The sequence below is a fragment of the Rana temporaria genome, chromosome 2 (genome assembly GCF_905171775.1).
Source record: "Rana temporaria chromosome 2, aRanTem1.1, whole genome shotgun sequence".
Lineage (NCBI taxonomy): Eukaryota > Metazoa > Chordata > Amphibia > Anura > Ranidae > Rana > Rana temporaria.
In genome coordinates, this window is record NC_053490.1 from 12970585 (window position 1) to 12992477 (window position 21893).

Sequence of the window (21893 nt, forward strand, 5' to 3'; positions counted from 1 at the left end):
CGAACGCCGCCGGGCACCCGCAATCGCTCGTTACGGAGCGAGAACCGGGAGCTGTGCGTGTAAACATACAGCTCTCGGTCCTGTCAGGGGGGGAAATGACCTATCGCCTGTTCATACAATGTATGAACAGCGATTTGTCATTTCCCCACATCAGTCCACCCCCCCTTCAGTTAGAACACACCCAGGGAACATACTCAACCCCTTCCTTGCCCCCTAGTGTTAACCCCTGCCAGTGTCATTTTTATAGTAATCAATGCATTTTTATAGCAATGATCGCTATAAAAATGCAAATGGTCCCAAAAATGTGTCAGAAGTGTCCGCCATAATGTCGCAGTACCGATAAAAATCGCTGATCGCCGCCATTACTAGTAAAAAAAATAATTTATAAAAACGCCATAAAACTATGCCCTATATTGTAACTTGCGCAAACCTATCAAACGCTTATTGCTTTTTTTTTTTTGTTTTTTTTACGAAAAATATGTAGAAGAATACGTATCGGCCTAAACTGAGGAAAACTATTTTTTTTTATATATGTTTTTGGGGGATATTTATTACAGCAAAAAGTAAAAAATATAGAATTTTTTTCAAAATTGTCGCTCTATTTTTGTTTATAGCACAAAAACTAAAAACCACAGAGATGATCAAATACCACCAAAAGAAAGCTCTATTTGTAGGAAAAAAAAGGACGCCAATTTTGTTTGGGAGCCACGTCGCACGATTGCGCAATTGTCAGTTAAAGCGACGCAGTGCCGAATCGCAAAAAGTGGCCTGGTCTTTGACCAGCAATATGGTCCGGGGCTGAAGTGGTTAAAGGGGTAGAAGCTACAAAGATTTTGGGGTGTCCCAGCAGTTTCACACCCCATGTCATCCAACAATCTAGTGGAAGGTACAATGATACTTTGAAAAACAAACTTCATGATCAGACATTGATGGATGCATTGAGTTTAGCGCTTATGTCCCTCAGGCACACACCTAGAGAGCCATGGAATACTTTACCTTTTTAAGATAGTTTTTGGATAAGCACCAATGACTGAACTGTGTTTTTGTTATTGATTCTCATTCTTTTTTTTTTTTCCTTTTGAAGGTTAGAGTGAACATGTAATTTAGCATCATAAAATAAATGATTAGAATTCCCAAGTGCTTTCTTTATTTCTAGATCCAGAACAAATCCATTAAGAATTCTTCCTCTCTGGGTAGTGGTCGAGTGCGATTTTTGCCAAGCCTCTGCAGCCAAGCTTGAGGGCTCCGAATAAAGCTGGTAATACACTCATTAAATATCGGTTGGTTCAGCAGGGACTGGATGAATTTCAATTAGTGTGTGGTCATCCCTGCTTGAGAGAAGTTGATCTTTGACTTCTGTCAAAGGAACATGTTGGAAAACCTTTCTCGTTTGGCAGCTGCAGACGCTGATCAGTATATTCTGACAGCAGTGAGTGCCGGAAAAGTCCTAACATGGGGAATTTATTCATCCCCCCTATTGGTGTGGATGGAGGAAATAGCCAGAAAAAAACGAAACCCGGTATGGCCAGCTAAAGACCATCTGGTCCATGCCTCCCATTGCAGAAACGTTCCCCTCTCCTCTGTGATAACAGAGCTTCAGGCAGGTCTATGCCTAGGACACCAGCTGAGGAGAAGTCACAGTCCAGTGAAAAAGCTGCTTACTTTGCGTAGTTACACCTGCCTAGTTGGCTGATTACGTTTCATCTGGTGTTAGGAATGTACCTATAGGGAATGCGGGGCAGTGGCCAGAAACTCCAGGATAGGCATAGTTCTTAGCGAACGAGGAATCAAGTCCAGATCATTAGGTACAGAAGCAGCGATGGGGTCACAAGCCAAGATCAGTTCGGCCAAGTTTGTGCGTCGGAGAATCGCCATCAAGGTCACAAGACGGGTGTAGCAAGCCCCACCCCACCCAGGAGCTGTAGATGAACAGGGATCCCGCACTCTTGCCCAGGCAGGCACACCAATTCTTCACAGAAACAGTCTGTAGCTCTGTTTTGTTATTTATTAAGGGTTAACAACTTGGATAGGGATGTGAAGTGATGGAATGCCCATTTGACTTCAGGAAACTTCGGGCACAACTTCTTATATACAAATATATACAGTCTCCTCTTTACTTTCCTCCTGCACAAACATGCCAGCTTCTACTGAATCACTCTTGAAGGATCTGACAAGCTCCTTGTCAGATCAGCGACAGCCTATTACCAGGCAGGAACTCACAGTCCCTTATGTTACATAGTTAGTCAGGTTGAAAAAAGACACAAGTCCATCCAGTTCAACCACAAAAAATAAAAAAACAAAATAAAAAACACAGTACAATCCTATACACCCAACTCCGTACCCACAGTTGATCCAGAGAAAGACAAAAAACCTCAGCAGAGCATGATCCAATTTGCTACAGCAGGGGAAAAAATTCCTTCCTGATCCCCTGAGAGGCAATCGGATTTACCCCGGATCAACTTTACCTACAAATCTTAGTACTCAGTTATATTCTGTACATTTAGGAAAGAATCCAGGCCTTTCTTAAAGCAATCTACTGAGCTGGCCAGAACCATCTCTGGAGTGAGTCTGTTCCACATTTTCACAGCTCTTACTGTGAAAAAACCTTTTCGTATTTGGAGGTGAAATCTCTTTTCCTCTAGACGTAAAGCGCGCCCCCTTGTCCTCAGTGATGACCGTAAAGTGAATAACTCAACACCAAGTTCACTATATGGACCTCATATATTTGTACATGTTGATCATATCCCCCCTTATTCTCCTCTTCTCAAGAGTGAATAAATTCAGTTCCTCTAATCTTTCCTCATAGCTGAGCTCCTCCATTCCTCTTATCAGTTTGGTTGCCCTTCTCTGCACTTTCTCCAGTTCTCCGATATCCTTTTTGAGAACTGGTGCCCAAAACTGAACTGCATATTCCAGATGAGATGTGTAGCTCAGATGTAGTGAAACAGCATGTAACCTTTCCTCCTTCCTCTGTGTCACTGGTCCCCACACCACTTCTTCAGGCAGGGGCTAGCCCACCTGGCTGCCACTGCCTACTTCACCAGCCCTCCTGGCTGCCTCTCTACACCAGTCCACCCAACTAACTTCACCAGCCCAATCGACTGACTCTTCACCAGCCCACCCAGCTGACTATCAGATCTCAGGAACAGAACTTAAGCCCCCATCGCTGTCTTCAAGAGAGACCGGCTATATGTGGCAGTGTCCCCTATATGTTGGTCCCCAAGTGTTGAACTACTCACTCTTTCCTCCCTTTGCTCCTGTGCCTCCAGGAAGACCTCCTACCATGTGTTTTGGCAGGATCCTTCCAGCACCGAGCCCCAGCCCAATGCAGGAACCCCCCCCAAACTAGGGGGTACCCCTCAGGGCTACTGTAAGCCTCCTCAACACTGCAGGAATGGCCCATGTCTATTTATGGGGTTGTCTCCTGCCCCTGCCAGCCCACCAATAGGGATTGGCCAAGGCTCCATAATTATTTAAGGGAGCTCCTCCTAACTCCCACCCTCTAGTTCTAGAAGGTTCTTCAACCTTCCAGACCAGGGGCGAGGCACCAGAGAGAGCTGCCAGGAGAACCACAAGGTTAATGCTATAATTGCACACTGAACTTGCCCTGAATGCAGAGCACAGTGTGCTTGCGCAGCATTCTCACCAGCTACAGCCATTGTGAATATTGGCTAAACTCTGCACATTTACCTTGATATAAGCTTATCTGTAGAGCGCCTAACTGGGAAAATACATTATTAGTTTGATGTTTAATACCAGGGATATGGCTGCAGCTATATGTCATAACCCTGGTAATAAAATTTTACTCAGGCATCGGTCTTTCTGCTAAAAGTGATTTGAGTGGCTGGTTACACTGGATCACTTTTAGAAGAAGGGTGAGGGGTCGTCCCCTCCCGCCGCTTTCCAGTAGTTCTCAGGCTTACCTGGCTAATCAGGAAGCCCGAGAACTGATCTGGCGGCTGGCCATGGAGATAAACAGAGGAAAGATGGCCTCCACTCATCTTTATGGCCTAGGAGGACCAGAGCCACTGGATCACTTTTAGAAGCGGCGGGAGGGGGTCGCCCCCTCCCGATGCTTTCCAGTGGTTCCCAGGCTTAACTGGCTAATCAGGAAGCCTGAAAACTGATATGGCAGCTGGCCATGGAGATTAACAGAGGAAAGATGTCCTCTGCTCATCTCTATTGCCTAGAAGGACCAGAGCGATGTCACTTTCGGTTCAATGCCCTTTTTTAAAGCATTAGAGACATTTTTATTTTTATCAAATTCCATTGTAGAGGAGAGATGTGGAGTCTTATTGACCCCAGATCACTGCATAAAGAAGACCTGTCATGCTTTATTGTTGCCACAAGGGGTGTTTATTTCTTGTGACAGCAATAAAAGTGATTTAAAAAAATGTTTTAAGGGGCGGTGTAGAAATTTTAAAAAGTAATAAAATACATGAAGGCACCCATGCTCGCCCGCAGTGGTGAACACATATGCAGTTTACGCCCACATATGGAAACAGCGTTTGCACCACACATGTGAGGTATTGCTACAAACGTTATAGCAAAAGCAATAATTCTAGCAGTAGACCTCTTCTGTAAATCAAAACTGATAAACATTTTTAGAGCATCGCCTATGGAGATTTTTAAGTACTGTAGTTTGGTCCCATGCCAAGAGTGTGCGCAATTTTAACCACTTGCTTACTGGGCACATATACCCCCTCCTGCCCAGGTGAAATTTCAGCTTCCGGCACTGCGTCGCTTTAACTGACAATTGCACGGCCGTGCGACATGGCTCCCAAACAAAATTGATGTCCATTTTTCCCCACAAGTAGAGCTTTCTTTTGGTGGTATTTGATCACCTCTGCGGTTTTTATTTTTTGCACTATAAACAAAAAAGAGCGACAATTTTGAAAAAAAAAATACAATATATTTTACTTGTTGCTATAATAAAAAGCCCAATTTTTTTTTAAAAAATACTTTTTTTTTTTCAGTTTAGGCCGATACGTATTCTTCTACATAAAAAAAAATCACAATAAGCGACTGGTTTGCGCAAAAGTTATAGCGCCTACAAAATAGGGGACAGAATTATTATTTTTTATTATTTATTTTTTTACTAGTAATGGCGGCGATCTGCGATTTTTTATTTATTTATTGGGACTGCGACATTATGGCGGACACATCGGACACTTTTGACACATTTTTGGCACAATTCACATTTAGACTGCGATCAGTGCTATAAATATGCACTAATTACAGTATAAATGTGACTGGCATTGAAGGGGTTAACACTAGGGGGTGAGGAAGGGGTTAAATGTGTACCCTGCATAGTGTTCTAACTGTGGGGGAGAGGGACTGACTGGGGAGGTAACCGATCTGTGTCCCTATGTACAAGGGACACAGATCGGTCTCCTCTCTCCCTGACAGGACGCTGTCTCTGTGTGAGCCGGCAATTAGAGATGATCTCATATGTTTACATTTGAGATCATCTCTCATTGGCCGCACAGATTGCATAGCAAACGGCCACTCTGATTGGCCGTTCACTAGCGATCTGTGATTGGCTGTGTCCAAGGGACACGGCCAGCACAGAATTTCCCAGTTGCGTGCTCGGGAGCGTGCAAAGTGGCGGATGTCAATCGACGTCCTCCTGGATTTTCAGGTCCGCGCTGAAGCCGTCGTCCGGCTATAGCGCGGGCCTCAAGCGGTTAAAGCTTGATGTGTTAGGTATCTATTTACTCGTAACATCATCTTTTTTATTTTACAAAAAAATTAGGTTATATATTATGGGGTTTTTTTTGCATTAGAGTTTACTAAAGTGTATTTTTACCAAAAAAGTTGTTTTCGCAAAATTGCCCTGCTAAAACAATTATACTGTATATAATGGGTTTGGTTGGAGATATAGGACTTTCAATGTGCACCATGCAAAAATTCACTCAAGTTTTAATATAAAAATATACAAAATATTTATTCAAAAAAGACACACACAATATCATAAAAATAGTGAAAACAGTATAGCCATAGCCATAGGTGTATACACACATCCTATTAGCGACGATGAATTGCTGTAATCACATATACATTTATGTTCACTTATTTCAACATATATTTCACTGAAACAGCTTCTTCAGGAAAGGAAGTATGGATTAATTTATTGAATATATAGAATCATTGTTCAATCAGCTTTAGGTGTATATGAAAAGAAAACAAAACATTATTAATAAATTATATTTTGACCTTTAACAAATAAATATTATACAAATTTATAGATGCATGACTGTGTGTACCTCCCTCTGCGCCAGCAAGATAAGGTTGCGGACCTTATCATGCCGGAGCAGAGGGAGCAGAGGATGAAACATCTTCGGGAGGCAGTAACCCAGAGGAAAAATCCTCTGGGTTACTGGGTCTTGAGGATGGCCAGAGCTTACACAGAGCTTACACAGTATGCAATTGAGCTACTGGCCTGTCCTGCAACCAGCGTTCTTTTGGAACGCACATTCAGTGCTGCTGGAGGCTTTGTAACAGATCACAGGGTGCGCCTCTCCACCGACTCGGTCGATCGACTGACCTTCATAAAAATGAATACGTCTTGAATCACCACCGGCAACCAAGCACCTGATGCAACCATTTTTTTTTTTGAATGTCAGATCCCTTCAAGACTGCCTCTGCTGATGCTGATTGACTATCCTGTTATGCTGAGTGACTATCCTGTTATGCTGAGTGACTATCCTCTTCCTCCTCAATGATCATGCTGATAGCTTGTAAGAACATTTTTGGTTCTGGACACTGCCACCAGTGGCTAAGGCCCAATTTTTCTGCCCCTGTTTAACAGGAGCGTGTAATTACAATTTTTGATGCAATACTTTGCAGCAGGCCTCATTCCTGCGCTCCAACGAGAGTAACTGTGAGGGCTTACAGTGTTGTGGCACCAGCACCACCACCACCAAAGGCCCATTTTTTCTACCACTGTTCAACAATGGCATGTAATTAAAATTCTTGATATAAAAGTTCACACAGCAGGGCGTTCCAGCGCCCACCAAGACTAACTGTGAGGGCTTACGCCTTACAGTGTTGTGGCAACACCAACACCCAGGGCTCAAATTTCTGCAGAGTATATACGACAGGCCCCTACTTTCAAACATCCAACTTACAAACGACTCCTACTTGCAAACAGAAGGAGACAACAGGAAGTGAGAGGAATTCTACCCCTAGGAAGGGAAATTCTCTTCTGTAAGAGGTGTCTCCTGTCCACTGATGCTTTATCACCAATCCTTGTTTCACTAAAAAACCCAAATTTTCAAAAAAAAAAATATTGTCATTGGGACAGAAAGTGGGGTGAAATCTTTTTTTAAGTTGGGTGCAGGGTTCCCCTTAATATCCATACAAGACCCAAAGGGACTGGTAATGGGCTGGGGGGGGGGGTACCATTTTTCTCAATGATTTTCATCCATATTGCTGGGACCAGACATTACATTAAAGCCACAAGCAGTTTTAAATTACTTTTTTCCCATAGAAATGTCATTTTGTGCAGGGACAGTTCTAAACACGGGAAACACGTGCCACTTCACAGGCATACTATAGACACCCAGCAGGTACAATATTTAAAGGAATATTTCACTTTTTTTTCACTTTAAGCATCATTAAAATCACTGTTTACCGAAAAAACATCAGTTTTTAAAACTTTTTTTTTGCATCGATACATGTCCCCTGGGGCAAGCCCCGGGTCCCCAAACCCTTTTTAGGACAATAACTTGCATATTGGCCTTTAAAATTAGCACTTTTGATTTCGAACGTTCGAGTCCCATAGACTTCAATGGGGTTCTAAAGTTTGCGCGAAAGTTCGGTCCGTTCGAACGTTCTGATGTGAACCCAACTGGGGGGTGTTTGGCTCCTACTCAGAACCAGGGGACAGAGTTGAAGGGGTACACGTGGGGGCACTAGGAACACCTAGACCTCCCTGTGTGTTATCGATTCTGCTAAATCTGGGATAGCTGGCTATACATGATACAATCTAATTGTACAATCTCTGTTCTGTCAGCCTTGTCCGTCCTTTTTTTTATATCAGTAAGAATGCGTGAAAAATAATTAAAAAGGTTTACAAATTTACAGTTTTGAATCTTGACATACTTGGTATCAGAGTAATAAACAGTTGTACAAATTCTGAGTGACAACTTAAATCTCAGCCACCATCATTTTATTTTCCGATAATAGATCATGTCTGGGGGGAGGGGGGAGTATGGTACTTTTTCACTAAATTAAAATTTCCCAGGTGTCTGGCTGCAGGCTGGAGCTCCTCGCTCTACCGGAAACATGTGGCCTGCACAATTTTTTAATCAACTTTAACCCTTTCACTGCCAGAGCTGTTTTAGCTTTTTTTTTTTTTGCAGACATGTTTAAAAAAAAAAATTCGGCCTGAAGATCACATAAACCCCTCCCCAAACATGATATATTTTCTGAAAGCTAGAGCAGTGAACCTTGGCACCCCAGATGTTTCGGAACTACATTTCCCATGATGCTCATGCAGTCTGCAGTGTAGTTGAGCATCATGGGAAATGTAGTTCTAAAACATCTGGAGTGCCAAGGTTCGCCATCACTGCCCTAGAGAATAACATGGTGGTAGTTCCAATTTTTTATGTCACACAATATTACCGCAAAGGTTTCAGTAAAAAAAACACACTAAAGTGAATCTAAAGAGTAAACAAATGCAATAAATTGCCCAAATTTTAGACAAAATATAAAAGTCGAGGTTGCACTGAGTAAATAGATACCCAACATATCAAACCTTAAATTTGCGTGTGTGAAATGGCAAACATCTGTACCCTATGGCCCAGATTCACAGAGAGCGGGCGCACATTACGCCGCCGTAGCGCAAATAATGTACGCTACGCCAACGCAGCGCAGAGAGGCAAGCATGGAATTCACAAAGCCAGTGCTCCCAAAACTGCGCTATGTTTTGAAGGCGTACGCCGCCGTAGGTGGAAGTGGGCGTGAGCCATGCAAATGAGGCGTGACCCCATGCAAATGATGGGCCAAGCGCCAGACAGATACGTATCACGAACTGCGCATGCGCCGGGACGTGGACGCATCCCTCTGCGCATGCTCACAACCACGTCAGAATAACTGCCTAAACTACGCCGGATCACTGCCTACCGCGTGAACGTAACCTACGCCCAGCCAGACACACGTCCAACTTAAGATACGTAAAATACGCCGGCTTGTATTCCCTGGTGCAGACTTTGCATGTCTGCTGCTGGGTTGCACCTCCTTTATGGGGCTTAACTTTACGCCAGACATACAACTTACGCGCATATGGCGTATCCTGCGTCGGGCGCACGTACGTTCGCGAATCGCCGTATTTTCCTCATTTGCATATTTGAATGGCTGATCAATGGGAGCGCCACCATGCGTCCAGCCTAAATGTGCGCCCACTTTACGCCGGCGTAGGCAAGTAATGTCGGCAGGAATAAGCCTTTTTTTAGGCGCATCTTAGTTTGTGGGTCCGGCGCACAGATACGATGGCGCACATTTGCACTTACGTCGGCGTATCTTGTTCTACGTCGGCGCGAGTGCTTTGTGAATCTGGGCCAATATCTTTTATAAGTGATGCTTCAAAAGCCCCCCTATAGGTCATCAGTTTAGCGTTACGGAGGAGGTCTGGTGCTAGAAATATCCCTCTCACCCCAGCATGTGTGGCAATATGTAACATGTGTATCACAATCGACGGTTTCAAGTATAGGCGCCCCCGACGTGAGTGAGAGTGAAAAACTTATATAGCGCTGCACATGCAAACTGAATCGCCTCTGGGCGCTTGTTTAACCAGTTCTCCTTTGACCTCAAAAGAGATGGGTTTTGATCTTTCTCCTAAAGGCCAAGTGGTTCTCCTCCAACCGAATGGAGGTTGGTAAAGTGTTCCAAAGTCGAGGGCCCAGGACAGCAAATCTTCTTTCTCCTTTGGACTTGTATCTAGTTTTGGGGATTTGGAGTAGATTTTGGTTGGAGGATCACAGAACGCGATTGGGGTTGTAAGCCTTTATTTTATCGCACAGATATTTGGGTGCATTTCCCAAAGTACATTTATGCGTCAGACAGAGTGCTTTGAAAGTGATTCTGTCTTTCACTGGCAGCCAGTGAAGGCTTCTCAGTGAGGGTGAGATTGATTCCCAAGGTTTTTTTCCAGTCACCAGTCGCGCGGCCGTATTCTGAACGACCTGCAGGCGAGTGATTTGGTACTTTGGGAGTCCGAGGTAAAGGGCATTTGCATAGTCAAGTCTGGAGTTAACAATTGTTCCCACCACGACTGCTACGTCTTCTTTGGGAATAAATGGAATAAGTCTGCGTAGTAGACGCAGCAGATGGTGGAATCCGCTGACTACTGACCCTATTTGTGCATCCATTGTCATGTTGGTGTCAAAGATGACTCCGAGACTTTTGACTTTGGTGCTAGGGGTGATGATTTTGCCCAGAATGGGCAGAGGTATCCAGGGTGTTGCCGATTGATTCTTTCGATTGGCGTGAAACAGGAGAAGTTCTGTTTTTGAGCCGTTGAGTTTAAGATAACTCTTTGTCATCCAGTTCTCTATCAAAGAGAGGCATTTCTCTAGACCGAGATGATGATCCTTTTTGTTGCCGATGCAAAAATACAATTGTGTGTCATCCGCATAAGAGTGGTAGAGCAGCTTCTGGCTGCTGATGATTTCAAAAAGGGGGTGAAGATAGATATTAAACAGCACCGGGGACAGAGGGGATCCTTGAGGGACTCTGCATGACACACATGGCGTTTTTCAGAAATGAACGGTCCCAGTTTCACTACTTGTGATCGGTTTTCCAAAAGGAGGCGAACCAGGATAAGTCACATTCCGCGACTTTGGCTACTTCAGCTAGCCGAGTCAGCAATAGTTTGTGGTCTACCGTGTCAAAAGCTGCGCTGAGGTCCAACAGTATTAGAAGACAAGATTCTCCTTCGTCTGCGGCCTTGAGAGCATCATCCCATATTTTGAGCAATGCTGTTTCCGTCCCGTGCCCTTGGAAAGGATCGAGCAAATTATGGGTGTCTAAATGCTGTTGCAGCTGTTGTACCACCGCTTTCTCCATTACCTTGGAGAAGACGTTCAGACCTGTAATGGGACAACGATGTTCAGGGTCCTTGGGGTCAAGGGTGGGTTTCTTTAGGATGGGTTTGATTGTACCTTGTTTCAACAGGGTGGGCACTATGCCTTCCCTGAATGACTGGTTAATCAGCTGCTTGATAGGTGTTGCCAGAATATCGGCACATTCCTTCAGCAGTTTGGTGGGGATAATATCATTAGGCGCTGTGCTATTTCGCAGGGCGCTGATGATATTTTTTGTGGCCTCTATGGAGATGGGTTTTAGAGTAAACATTGTTTATTGGGCCTGATTCCTGTGGGGATTGGGCAGGTGACTGAGGGGGGGGGGGGGGGTTGGGGGGGGGGTGCTGTTTTGCTGAATGCTTACACGGATCCTTTCGATTTTGTTAACGAAATGATCCGATAATTCATTGCAAAATTCTTGGGTATCTGAATTGGGAGCTTCTAGACAGACTGGATTCAAGGTCTGGCAGACAGGCTTGAAGAGTTTGTGGGGACGATTTAGGGCATTGGTGATGATCTTGGAAAAATGATTCTTTTTGGCCTTGAAAATTTCTTTGTGGTATTTTTTTGTTATTTCCTTGTAGATGGCGTGGTTTTCGTCTGTAGTGCATATTTTCCAAGCTGCTTCCGCTCTTCTGCGTTCTTGTTTAAACAATGCCAGCTGGTCGTTAAACCAGCTGGAGTTGATTTTTCGGATGCAGGTTTTGCGTTTGGGCGCTACTACGTCGGCTGACTGTAGTAGAGCTGTGTTAATGGCATCCAAGGTTTCCGTGGCAGACTGGTGTGAATGGATTGTTTTTACTTTGTTCCCTAATGTTGTTTTGAAGAGTTCCGAATGGAGCTTCTTCTGAGATCTGGTCCAGTGTGTTGTCACTGGTTTTAGTGTTTTAGTCAAAGAGACATTTTTGGCAATCAGGAATTTGATTACGTGGTGATCTGTCCATGGTAACGGCTCATTTTCTAGAATTTTTACTTCCAGATCTTGTTTGAAAATAAGATCGAGCGTGTGACCTGAAGCATGTGTGGGCCCACATACTAGTTGCTGCAGACCTAGTCCTTCCAAGTGGTCAATGCAGGCGACGGCCACAGGATCCTGTAAGGAGTTGGCTCAAAGGTTGAGATCCCCAAGCAGCAAAAGATGTTTGCTGTTTAGTGTATAAGTGGAAACAAATTCTATCAATGATGTGAGAAACTGCGATTTAGGACCCGGTGGTCTATAGCAGAGTAGAATATGGACGGTCTCCTGGGGGTTTGTTTGAAGCTGTAGGGAGAGGGTTTCCATGAATGGAAGTGTATTTTGAAGGACTGGTTTAGTGATCGAGAGATAACTCTTGTGGATTACTGCCAGGCCTCCGCCTCTTTGCCCCACTCTGTTTTCTGTTATTATGCGATAGTTCTCTGGCACCAGTTCCCCTAGAATGGTGTTACAGTCAGCTGTGAGCCAGCTTTCTGTAACGAAGAGGCAGTCTAAATCGCATTGTAGGATGAGATCATGAATTTCTGCTCGGTGTCTTACTGCTGATCTTGTATTGACCAGAGCGCATAATATGCGCTTAGGTTTGGATAAGCAGGTGTAGTGTTTGACTGTCGATTGATTCTAAACAAACAGTCGTTCACTCCTTAAGACTTTTTTGATGGCGGCTGGTAATATTGAGGCCAATGGCTTTAGTCCCCATATGGTTGCAGCCGAGTAAATCAGTTTAGTCATAGTTGCTGTAGCACTGGGGGGCAGATGCCGATAAAGAAGGGGGGGTTTCGGTAAATGATGGGAGGGCGATTCACTGAATCCTACCTCCCTGGTTGATCCAGAGGAAGGCGAAAAACCCCTGTCCGTGCTGTGCCAATGTACCATGGCAGGGGAAAAAATTCCTTCCTGACCCCCCTTGGGGCGATCGGACGTGGCCCTGGATCAAGTACTGGAAAGAGTAGTGAAGGGGAGGTTTAGGCTGGATAATCGTGGGAATCCACACTAGGCTGCGGTTGAAGCCGCAGACTTTCCTGGCTGTGGATGCGGGCGCCACGAGCCACTAGCAGGATAATATGGACTCGGTGGTATCTGTGAGGGGGGGGGGACCGGCCGAGAATGGAGGACCAGGGGGGGAGAGCCCTGGATGTCAGCCTGTCAGCGAGTGGGGGGGGGATGCGGCTCCGGGGTGTCTGGCGATGGCTGGGGGATGCTGCTGGGATTAAAAGGGGGGGATTTGTGTGTTGCTGGAGGTAGCTGGTGCGGCGCACCGCGGCCTTTCTTAAACCTGGCAGCTCGGAATCGTTCCACGAGGTGGCGCGAGGGCCGCCGCGGCGGCTTATCCTGAAAAGGACGGCCGCCAGCAGGGCTCAGGGAGGTGGGATAGCCCTGTGCACCAGGGGCTTACCTTTGCCGTGGAAGGAGGGATGAAGGAGGGAGCCAGGGGAAGGCAGATCGCGAAGTCACCAGGAGCGAGCGGAGAGCTGAGGCTTGGGGGTTGGTGTGCCTGCATGAGGACCCTGCCTGGCTGATCTAGTCCCTGGGGAGAGGCGACTCGTTTGAGAGCGTCCTGCTCTCACTGCCCTGGGGTGAGCAGACTAAGGAGAGTGCGTCTGCTGCACCGCTGAACTGGGAGGTATCTGGCTTTACTGTGTTTACATTTATACATGCTTATATGTGGGGGACAGGAGCCTGTAATTTTTTTTGTTTGGGGGGGGGGGGTTTATGTCCTTGGGTGTAACTTTTTTTTCCATCACATAGAGGACTAAAAGTCCCCTATGTGATGGTTATTTGTTGACAGGTTATCTTTAGCCACTTCAATACCACACACCGTCATATGACGTCCACAAAGGGGATCTCTTATCCCGGGGGGGACGTCATATGACGTCCTGTACTTTGTGCGGTGATATCTGAATGAAGCCTGCACCTAGAGGCATCATTCAGATATTATTTTGTTCCGGCAGCGATCCTGCACACCATAAGAACGATCATAGCGGCGGTTCCGCCGCTTGATCGTTCTTATAGGTGGCGGGAGGGGACATCCCCCGCCGCCATCCGGTGCTTCTCCGGGCTCTCCCGTGCCATCGGGGGCCCGGAGAGATGATCGCCGTGCGCCAGATGGGAAGCACCTCTATGACCGTCGGAGGCCCAGGCGCAATGTGATAACGTCACGCCCGGGTACCTGTAAGTAAACAAGCCGCAATTGCGGCTAGTAAGAATGAGATCTGTGAATTTTTTTTTCACAATCTCATTCTTTTCAGCCTGGAGGAGAGATGTGGGGTCTTATTGACCCCCCCCGCATCTCTCCTTAAAGCGGTTGTAAACCGCATAAACATTTTTTTTTTCAAACCTGCAAGGCAAAAGGCATAATCAGCTAGTATGCACCGCATACTGGCTGATTATGAAATACTTACCTTGGAAAGAGGTGAAGAACACTTACCTGGTCCACGCCGAGCGAGATGTCATCTTTCTCCGCCGTGTCTTCCGGGTATCGCCGCTCCAGCTCTGTGATTGGCTGGAGCGGCGATGACGTCACTCCCGCACGTGCGCGCGGGAGATTTAAATTCGGCAAGGTACGGCGGCTGCCGGTTCTTTTCGCCATGGATTCCCCCCTGCGCATGCGCCGCTGCAATCAGCGGCGCATTGCGAGGGGAATATCTCCTAAACCGTACAGGTTTAGGAGATATTCTTTATACCTACAGGTAAGCCTTATTATAGGAATGCACACATAAGTCGTATGCACACGTATGTAAACGTCGATCAAACCACACGTGAGGTGTCGCCGCATGCGTTAGAGCGTGTACAACAATTCTAGCACTAGACCTCTGTAACTCTAAACTGGTAACCTGTAGTTTTAAAGCGTCGCCTATGGAGATTTTTTAGTAACAAAGTTTGGCGCCATTCCATGAGTGTGCACAGTTTAAAAGCGTGACATGTTAGGTATCTATTTAGTCGGCCTAACATCATCTTTCATATTTTACCAAAAAATTGGGCTAACGTTACTGTTTTGTTATTTTTTAATTCATGAAACCATTTTTTTCCAAAAAAAAAGGCGTTTGAAAAATTGTGATCTGTGCCTTGTGATCTGGACTACTTGATTCTGCTTTCATTAAGAACTATGCCTATCCTGGAGTTTCTGGCCACTGGATTCCACTCCTTATAGGTACGTTCCTTCCTAACACCAAATTAAATGTAATCAGCCAACTGGGCTCAAGTGGTAGGTATAAGTAATCTAAGGAAGCAGCTTTTTTACTGAACTGTGACTCCTCCTCAGCTGGTGTCCCAGGTATAGACCTGTCTGGAGTGCTGTGGTCACAGAGGAGAAGGGAACCTTTCTGCAATGGGAGGCATGGTCTTTAGCTTACCATACCTGGTTAGATTTTTTATGGCAATTTCCTCCATCCACACCAAAAAGGGGGGGGGGTGAAGGAATCCCCCATGCTAGGATTTTTCAGGCACTCACTGCTGTCAGAATAAACTGATCAGTGGCTGCAACTGCCAATCGAAAAAAGGTTTTCCAACATGTCCCCCTGACAGAAGTCAAAGATCAACTTCTCTCAAGCAGGGATGACCACACACTAATTGAAAATTCATCCATTCCCTGTTAAAGCCACCAAATTTCAATCGGTGTATGACCAGCTCTATTTGGAGCCCTCGAGTTTAACTGCAGAGGCTTGGAAAAATGGCACTCGACCACTACTCAGAGAGGAAGAATTCTTAATGTATTAGCTGGGGATCTAAAAATAAAGAAAACACTTGGGAATTCAAATCATGTATTTTATTATGCAAACACATTATGGGGCAGATCCACGTACAGCAGCACATTTATCCGCCGGGCGTAGCGTATCTAAGATACACTACGCAGCCGTAACTTACTTTTTTTTTTCAAATCCACAAAGAATCCGCGCCGTAAGTTACGGCGGCGTAGTGTATCTTTGGCGGCGTAATGGCGCGGCATTCAAATCTCTGTGATGGGGGCGTGTTTTATGTAAATACGTTGTGACCCGACGTAAACAACGTTTTTTTTAACTGCGCATGCGCCGTCTGTGGGGGTATCCCAGTGCGCATGCTCGAAATTAACCCGGAACAAGCCAATGCTCACGACGGTGACGTCATTCTACGCAAATCCCTATTCGCGAACGACTTACGCAAACAACGTAATAAATTCAAAATGCGAGGCGGGAACGACGGCCATACTTAACATTGAGTACGCCACCATATAGTAGCTTTAACTATACGCCGGAAAAAGCCGAACGCAAACGATGTAAAAAAATGCGCCGGCCGGACGTACGTAACTAGCTAATTTGCATACTCGACGTGGAATTCGACAGAAACGATGGCGTACTAAGACGTACGCCTGTCGGATCGATCCGAGATGCCGTCGTATCTTGTTTTGTAGATACAAAACAAAGATACGACGCGGGAAATTTAAAATTACGCCAGCGTATCAATAGATACGCCGGCGTAATTCTTTTGTGGATCTGCCCCTATATGTTCAATCAAAGCTTCATAAGCAAAAAAATAAAAAGGATGAGAATCATTAACGAAAATGCAGTTCAATCATTGGCGCTTGTCCAAAAAGTATCTCGAAAGGCATAGTATCTCTAGGTGTGTGCCTGATGGACAAGCGCTAAACTCAATCCATCCATCCAATACATTCCTGTTTGATCAAGAAGTTTGTTTTTCAAAGTATCATTGTACCTTCCACTAGATTGTTGGATGACATGGGGTGTGAAACTGCTGGGACACCCCAAAATCTTTGTAGCTTTTACCCCTTTAATATCCCTCCTTCTCTCAGAATTTCTGCTCTACAGTGGAGGATGAAGAGGGTGAACCCTCTGGTGCCAGATAAGCTTTGTCCAATTCAGAACATGATTTGTTTCCAGTGTGAACCTTCAGGTGTCTGATAAGATGTGACTTTTGTATAAAAGCTTTATCACATTCAGAACATTGATAAGGCTTCTCTCCAGTGTGAATCCTCTCATGTCTGATAAGATTTGTCTTCTGTGTAAAAGCTTTGTTACATTCAGAACAGTGAAAAGTCTTCTCTATGTATAATGTTTCTCTAGTGTGAACTTCCTTATGTCTGATAAGATCTGACATCTTTATAAAACCTTTACCACATTCAGAACACTGAAATGGTTTATCTCCTGTGTGAACCATACGGTGTTTGACAAGGTATGACCTCATTGAAAATGCTTTGTTACATTCAGAACACTGAAATGGTTTATCTCTCTTGTGAATCATCCGGTGCTTGGCAAGGTACGACCTCATTAAAAACGCTTTGCCACATTCAGGACACTGATATGGCTTTCCTCCAGTGTGTACCTTCTTGTGATTCACAAGGCTGGACTTCATTTTAAAAGTTTTGTCACATTCAGAACACTGATACGGCTTCTCTCCAGTGTGGTCCCTCTCATGTACGATAAGCTCTGCCTTCTGCACAAAAGCTCTGTCACATTCAGAACACTTGTACGGCTTCTCTCCAGTGTGAATCCTCTCATGCATGATAAGGTTTCCCTTCAATGTAAAAGCTTTGTCACATTTCAAACAACGAAATGGCTTCACCCCAGTGTGGACCCTCACGTGTCTGAGAAGTAAAGATTTCACCCTAAAAGCTTTGTTACATTCAGAACATTGATATGGCTTCTCTCCGGTGTGGACCCTCTGGTGCATGATGAGCTCTGACTTCCTTTTAAAAGCTTTATTACATTCTGAACATTGATAGGGCTTCTCTCCAGTGTGAACTCTTTGGTGTGTGATAAGGTGTGATTTCCATGGAAAAGCTTTTTTACATTCAGAACATTGATACGGCTTCTCTCTAGAATGAGCCCTCCGGTGTAGGATAAATGATGACTTTGCTGTAAAAGCTTTGTCACATTCTGAACAATAATAAGGCTTTTTTCGATGGTGAGCCTTTTGGTGCACGATAAAAGCCAACTTCCCTGCAAAAGCTTTTCCACAGTCAGAACACTGATGCCGGTTCCCTCCGGTGTGAACCATTTGGTGTGTAATAAGACATGGCTTTTGTGTAAAAGATTTATCACATTTTAAGCATGGATATGGCTTCTCTCCAGTGGGAGCTCTTCGGTGTCTGACAAGCTGTGAATTTGTTGAAAAAGCCGTGCCACATTCAAAACACCTAAATGGTTTTGTGTGAATCTTCTGATGTTTGCGAAGATCTGGCTTCCTTAAAAAAGCTCTGTCACATTCTGAACACTGAAATTGTTTTGCTCCAGTGTGAATCTTCATATGACTGGTAAGAATTGACTTTTGTGTAAAAGCTTTGCCACATTCAGGACACTGAAATGGCCTCTCCCCTGCATGAACCATCAGGTGTTTGATCATTTTTTTCTTTGTTGCGAAAGCTTTTCCACATTCGGAACACGGAAATGGCTTCTCTCCCGTATGAACCCTCTGGTGTGTAATAAGATTTGTCTTTTTGGCAAAAGCTTTGCCACATTCGGAACACTGAAATGGCTTCTCTCCTGTATGAACCCTCTCGTGTGTGATAAGATTTCCCTTTGTTGTGAAAGCTTTGCCACATTTGGAACATTGAAACGGTGGCTCTTCTGTATGAACTCTCTCATGTGCAATAAGATTTTCCTTTGTTGTGAAAGCTTTGTCACATTTGGAACACTGAAATGGCTTCTCTCCTGTATGAACCCTCTCATGTGCAATAAGATTTCCCTTTGTTGTGAAAGCTTTGTCACATTTGGAACACTGAAATGGCTTCTCTCCTGTATGAACCCTATCATGTGCGAGAAGTTTTGACATTGCTGTAAATGCTTTGCCACATTTAGTACAAAAATACCTCTTCACTTTACTGTGAACAATCTCATGTCCAAGGGTGGGTTGCATTGTAATAGCTATGACGCATTGCGAACCAAGATACGGCATCCCTTCTATGTGTTCCATCTGGTATTTAGTTAGGTCTGATTTTGCAGTAAAGCCTTTGTCACAATCCAGAGAAGGTATTGCTTCTCTCTTGAATTTGACTTAATTCCGTTGTCACCTCCAGAACCCCCCCCAAAACTTCTGAGGCTGGATCAATGCCGAAGAATATCCAAAACAATCATCAAATTTTGGAAATTGATATGGCTTGTGTCCAGAGTGAATCCTCCAGTACACTCATATGGACTTGGCACTGGGGTGCCTCACCAACCTGCACAGAAATTTGGTTCATCAATCCACCTGTAAGGAGATAAAAAAAAAACCAAATATAGAAATTCTGTAAATTTGGCTGCAGTAAAGTTGCTTTCTCTTTCATTTAACCTTCATTATTACATTTTAAAATAGTGTGCGATAGACATGTTTACATTTTCGTATTTAAATTACAGGGAACACTATTATTCCCATTATTGCCTTTGGGTGGTATAATTTCATTCATTCTTTGGACCCATTCGGAGCATTTTTAGTACAGAGAAACTGTACAATAAAGCAGAAGTACAATAAAGCAGAAAGAAGCCGAACATCGGTGCGCAGGCGCCGTATAGAGCCGACTCGCAGTCCGGCTTCTTTCGTATGCGCCGAGGGGAAGCTTTTGTCATACATCAATCACTTAGCCTGTGCATAGGAACGCCTACTCCCGTGGGATTCACTACCCGGAGGAAAAATAACGTAAAAACAGTATGTACAGCAAAAAAAAAAAAAAAAAAGATCTGCATACTGTCAATGTCGGTAGTGAGCTCAATGTAATGTTAGAATTTTCTTTAGGGGTGAACCCCCGCTTTAAGCTTTGTGAGCATTTGTTACTGCAACTTTTTTTTCTCTAAAATGGTTTTAATGTTTTTTTTCTTAATCAGAACAAAGTTTTATTGGATCACATTCAAGAATACATGTTTCATAAACACTTACAAAATAATCTAAAGTTGTAATGTACAAAAATAATAAATTACAGGTTCCAACATCATAGAACTACGTACAGATGTCAGCTCACTGAAGAGAGCATACAGCTCCACCTAGTGGCTGAAAAAAAGAAATGACAGTACCAATAGAGCACCACTATGGCACATTCCAGAGTCACAACGTAGTAAACCCCTCCCCAAACCATCTCAAATTTAGCAGGGCATCCACGGTGCAGGTAAATAACCTGTTCATGATCTTAAAGTAGTGTTCATGAGGCCTAGCCATTCCTTGAGGGATGGAGGTGATGTGCTTTTCCAGTGGAGGAGGATAAATTGTTTTTTTTAATTGTTTTTTTTTTCCAAAATTGTCTGTCGTTTTTTGTTGATAGCATAAAAAATGAAACATAGAATGCATTAAGGTGAAAAAACATGAACCTTTACAACCCCTTTTAGTTATATCACTTACAAATATATATATATTAAATGGAAGAGGACCCAGTGCAGAGCCTTGTGGTAGACCACCGCTAGTGACTCCTTTGTTCTGAGTGAACCCATTTACAACCACACTCTGGTATCTATCCTTTAGCCAACTGCATATCCACTGAACCATCGAAGGGTAAAGTCCTAGCTTGTAGAACTTGTATTCTTTATAAAGATCATTATGTAGCACTACCCCCAAGTAGTCGCTTGGTAATTTTGGGTTCTCTGTTCCGCTCCTTGATCCCAAGAACCACACAAGCCCCTCTGGCATACCTGGTTGGCTCAAGGGTCGCAAGCACATATAAGGACACAAGTGTGAATACCTTTAACCTGGCGATGTGTTATTACCAGAAAACAGATGGACACTGTAACGGAATGACCAGTGACACCCAGAGACCTTTGAAGGATGGGGGGGTACTCCTGTGCCAGTGTCACAAATGACTCTTGGGTCTAGGGTCACCCTGTGCCCCTTTTTGGCATAGGGTGACTGATAAATGATAATTCATATTTTGCAGGATATCTTGGAATATTACAAGTTGTTAAAGTCTGACTCCAAATGGAGTGTTTTCATTCAATGGGGGGGGGGGGACACATGCTTTTGAGGTGTAAATTGTGTCTGCTCCTAGACATTCCATTGTGTGATGCTAATGACACTGTTTGTGTGAAAAGTCTATTGATGATACTATGTGATGGGAATAGCAGGTGAGAGTCATAACGTCTGACTTCTCAGGTGTAGTAATTAGGTCATGTTAATTATGTCAGACCGGTGCTGAAAATCTGTGGAATGTGATTGAAGCCCCATTGTGTGATGTGTGGGTGGAATGTGTCTTTGTTCCTTTGATTACTGTAACATGCCTGTAACTGCATAAAAGCTGAGAGTGTATCATTAAAGATTCATTCATTGATTTTGGAACCAGTGGCAGAGCTCTGTCTCGTTATTTCTGGTTAAAATGTCTGCTGGATTGTGGATTGTCGGATAAGCTGTCGTGGGGCGATGGAATGGGAATATCGTAAACATTGGTGACCGTTACAGACACCCATTTAGTAGTAAATGCTTTCAATTAATCGATATGGGTTAAAACTGGGCTTGACAAATTTGCTTTGAATCTAGGAGCCAGTTAAAAAAAAAAAAAGTTAGAAGCATTTTTTTTCATGAATAAAGCTTTATTTTCAATGACAAAACCTCTTCTCTTATGTAGCCTTGATGTCTGTTAAGGAAATTTGTAAGTTCTGTATATAACTGTATTCTATTTTGTATGTATCGCACACTGCCCTCACTGTGCACACGACACTAATAATGTTTTCATGACATGTTTGCATTCTTTCGAGTCCCGATTAAATTTAGCCTGCCTATGTTACGCCCCTTGTTACCATAAACGTACAATTGTAATATTAATGTGATACCTACGTAATCATGTGTATAAAAACCTTCAATTACGTCATAATAAAGCAGAACAGTTATTTGGAAAGATGCTGAGTTTATCTTTTGTGTCTGTTCCCTACTGCAGTAGATAT

At 44.1% G+C, this 21893-nt stretch overlaps 1 protein-coding gene across 1 annotated transcript; it reads right to left on the minus strand.

Moving 5' to 3' along the window:
- Positions 1-16644: 16644 nt before the first annotated feature.
- On the minus strand, positions 16645-19247 carry LOC120928829 (zinc finger protein 260-like). The gene has a single exon (XM_040339846.1). It carries the CDS (start codon positions 18967-18969, stop codon positions 16846-16848), a length of 2124 nt encoding a protein of 707 aa, XP_040195780.1. The 5' UTR covers positions 18970-19247; the 3' UTR covers positions 16645-16845.
- Between the last annotated feature and the right edge of the window lie 2646 nt (positions 19248-21893).

What these genes read in the sequence shown, in the direction of transcription:
- LOC120928829 (XM_040339846.1), bottom strand. Translation starts at nt 18,969, where the DNA reads ATGGAACACATAGAAGGGATGCCGTATCTTGGTTCGCAATGCGTCATA.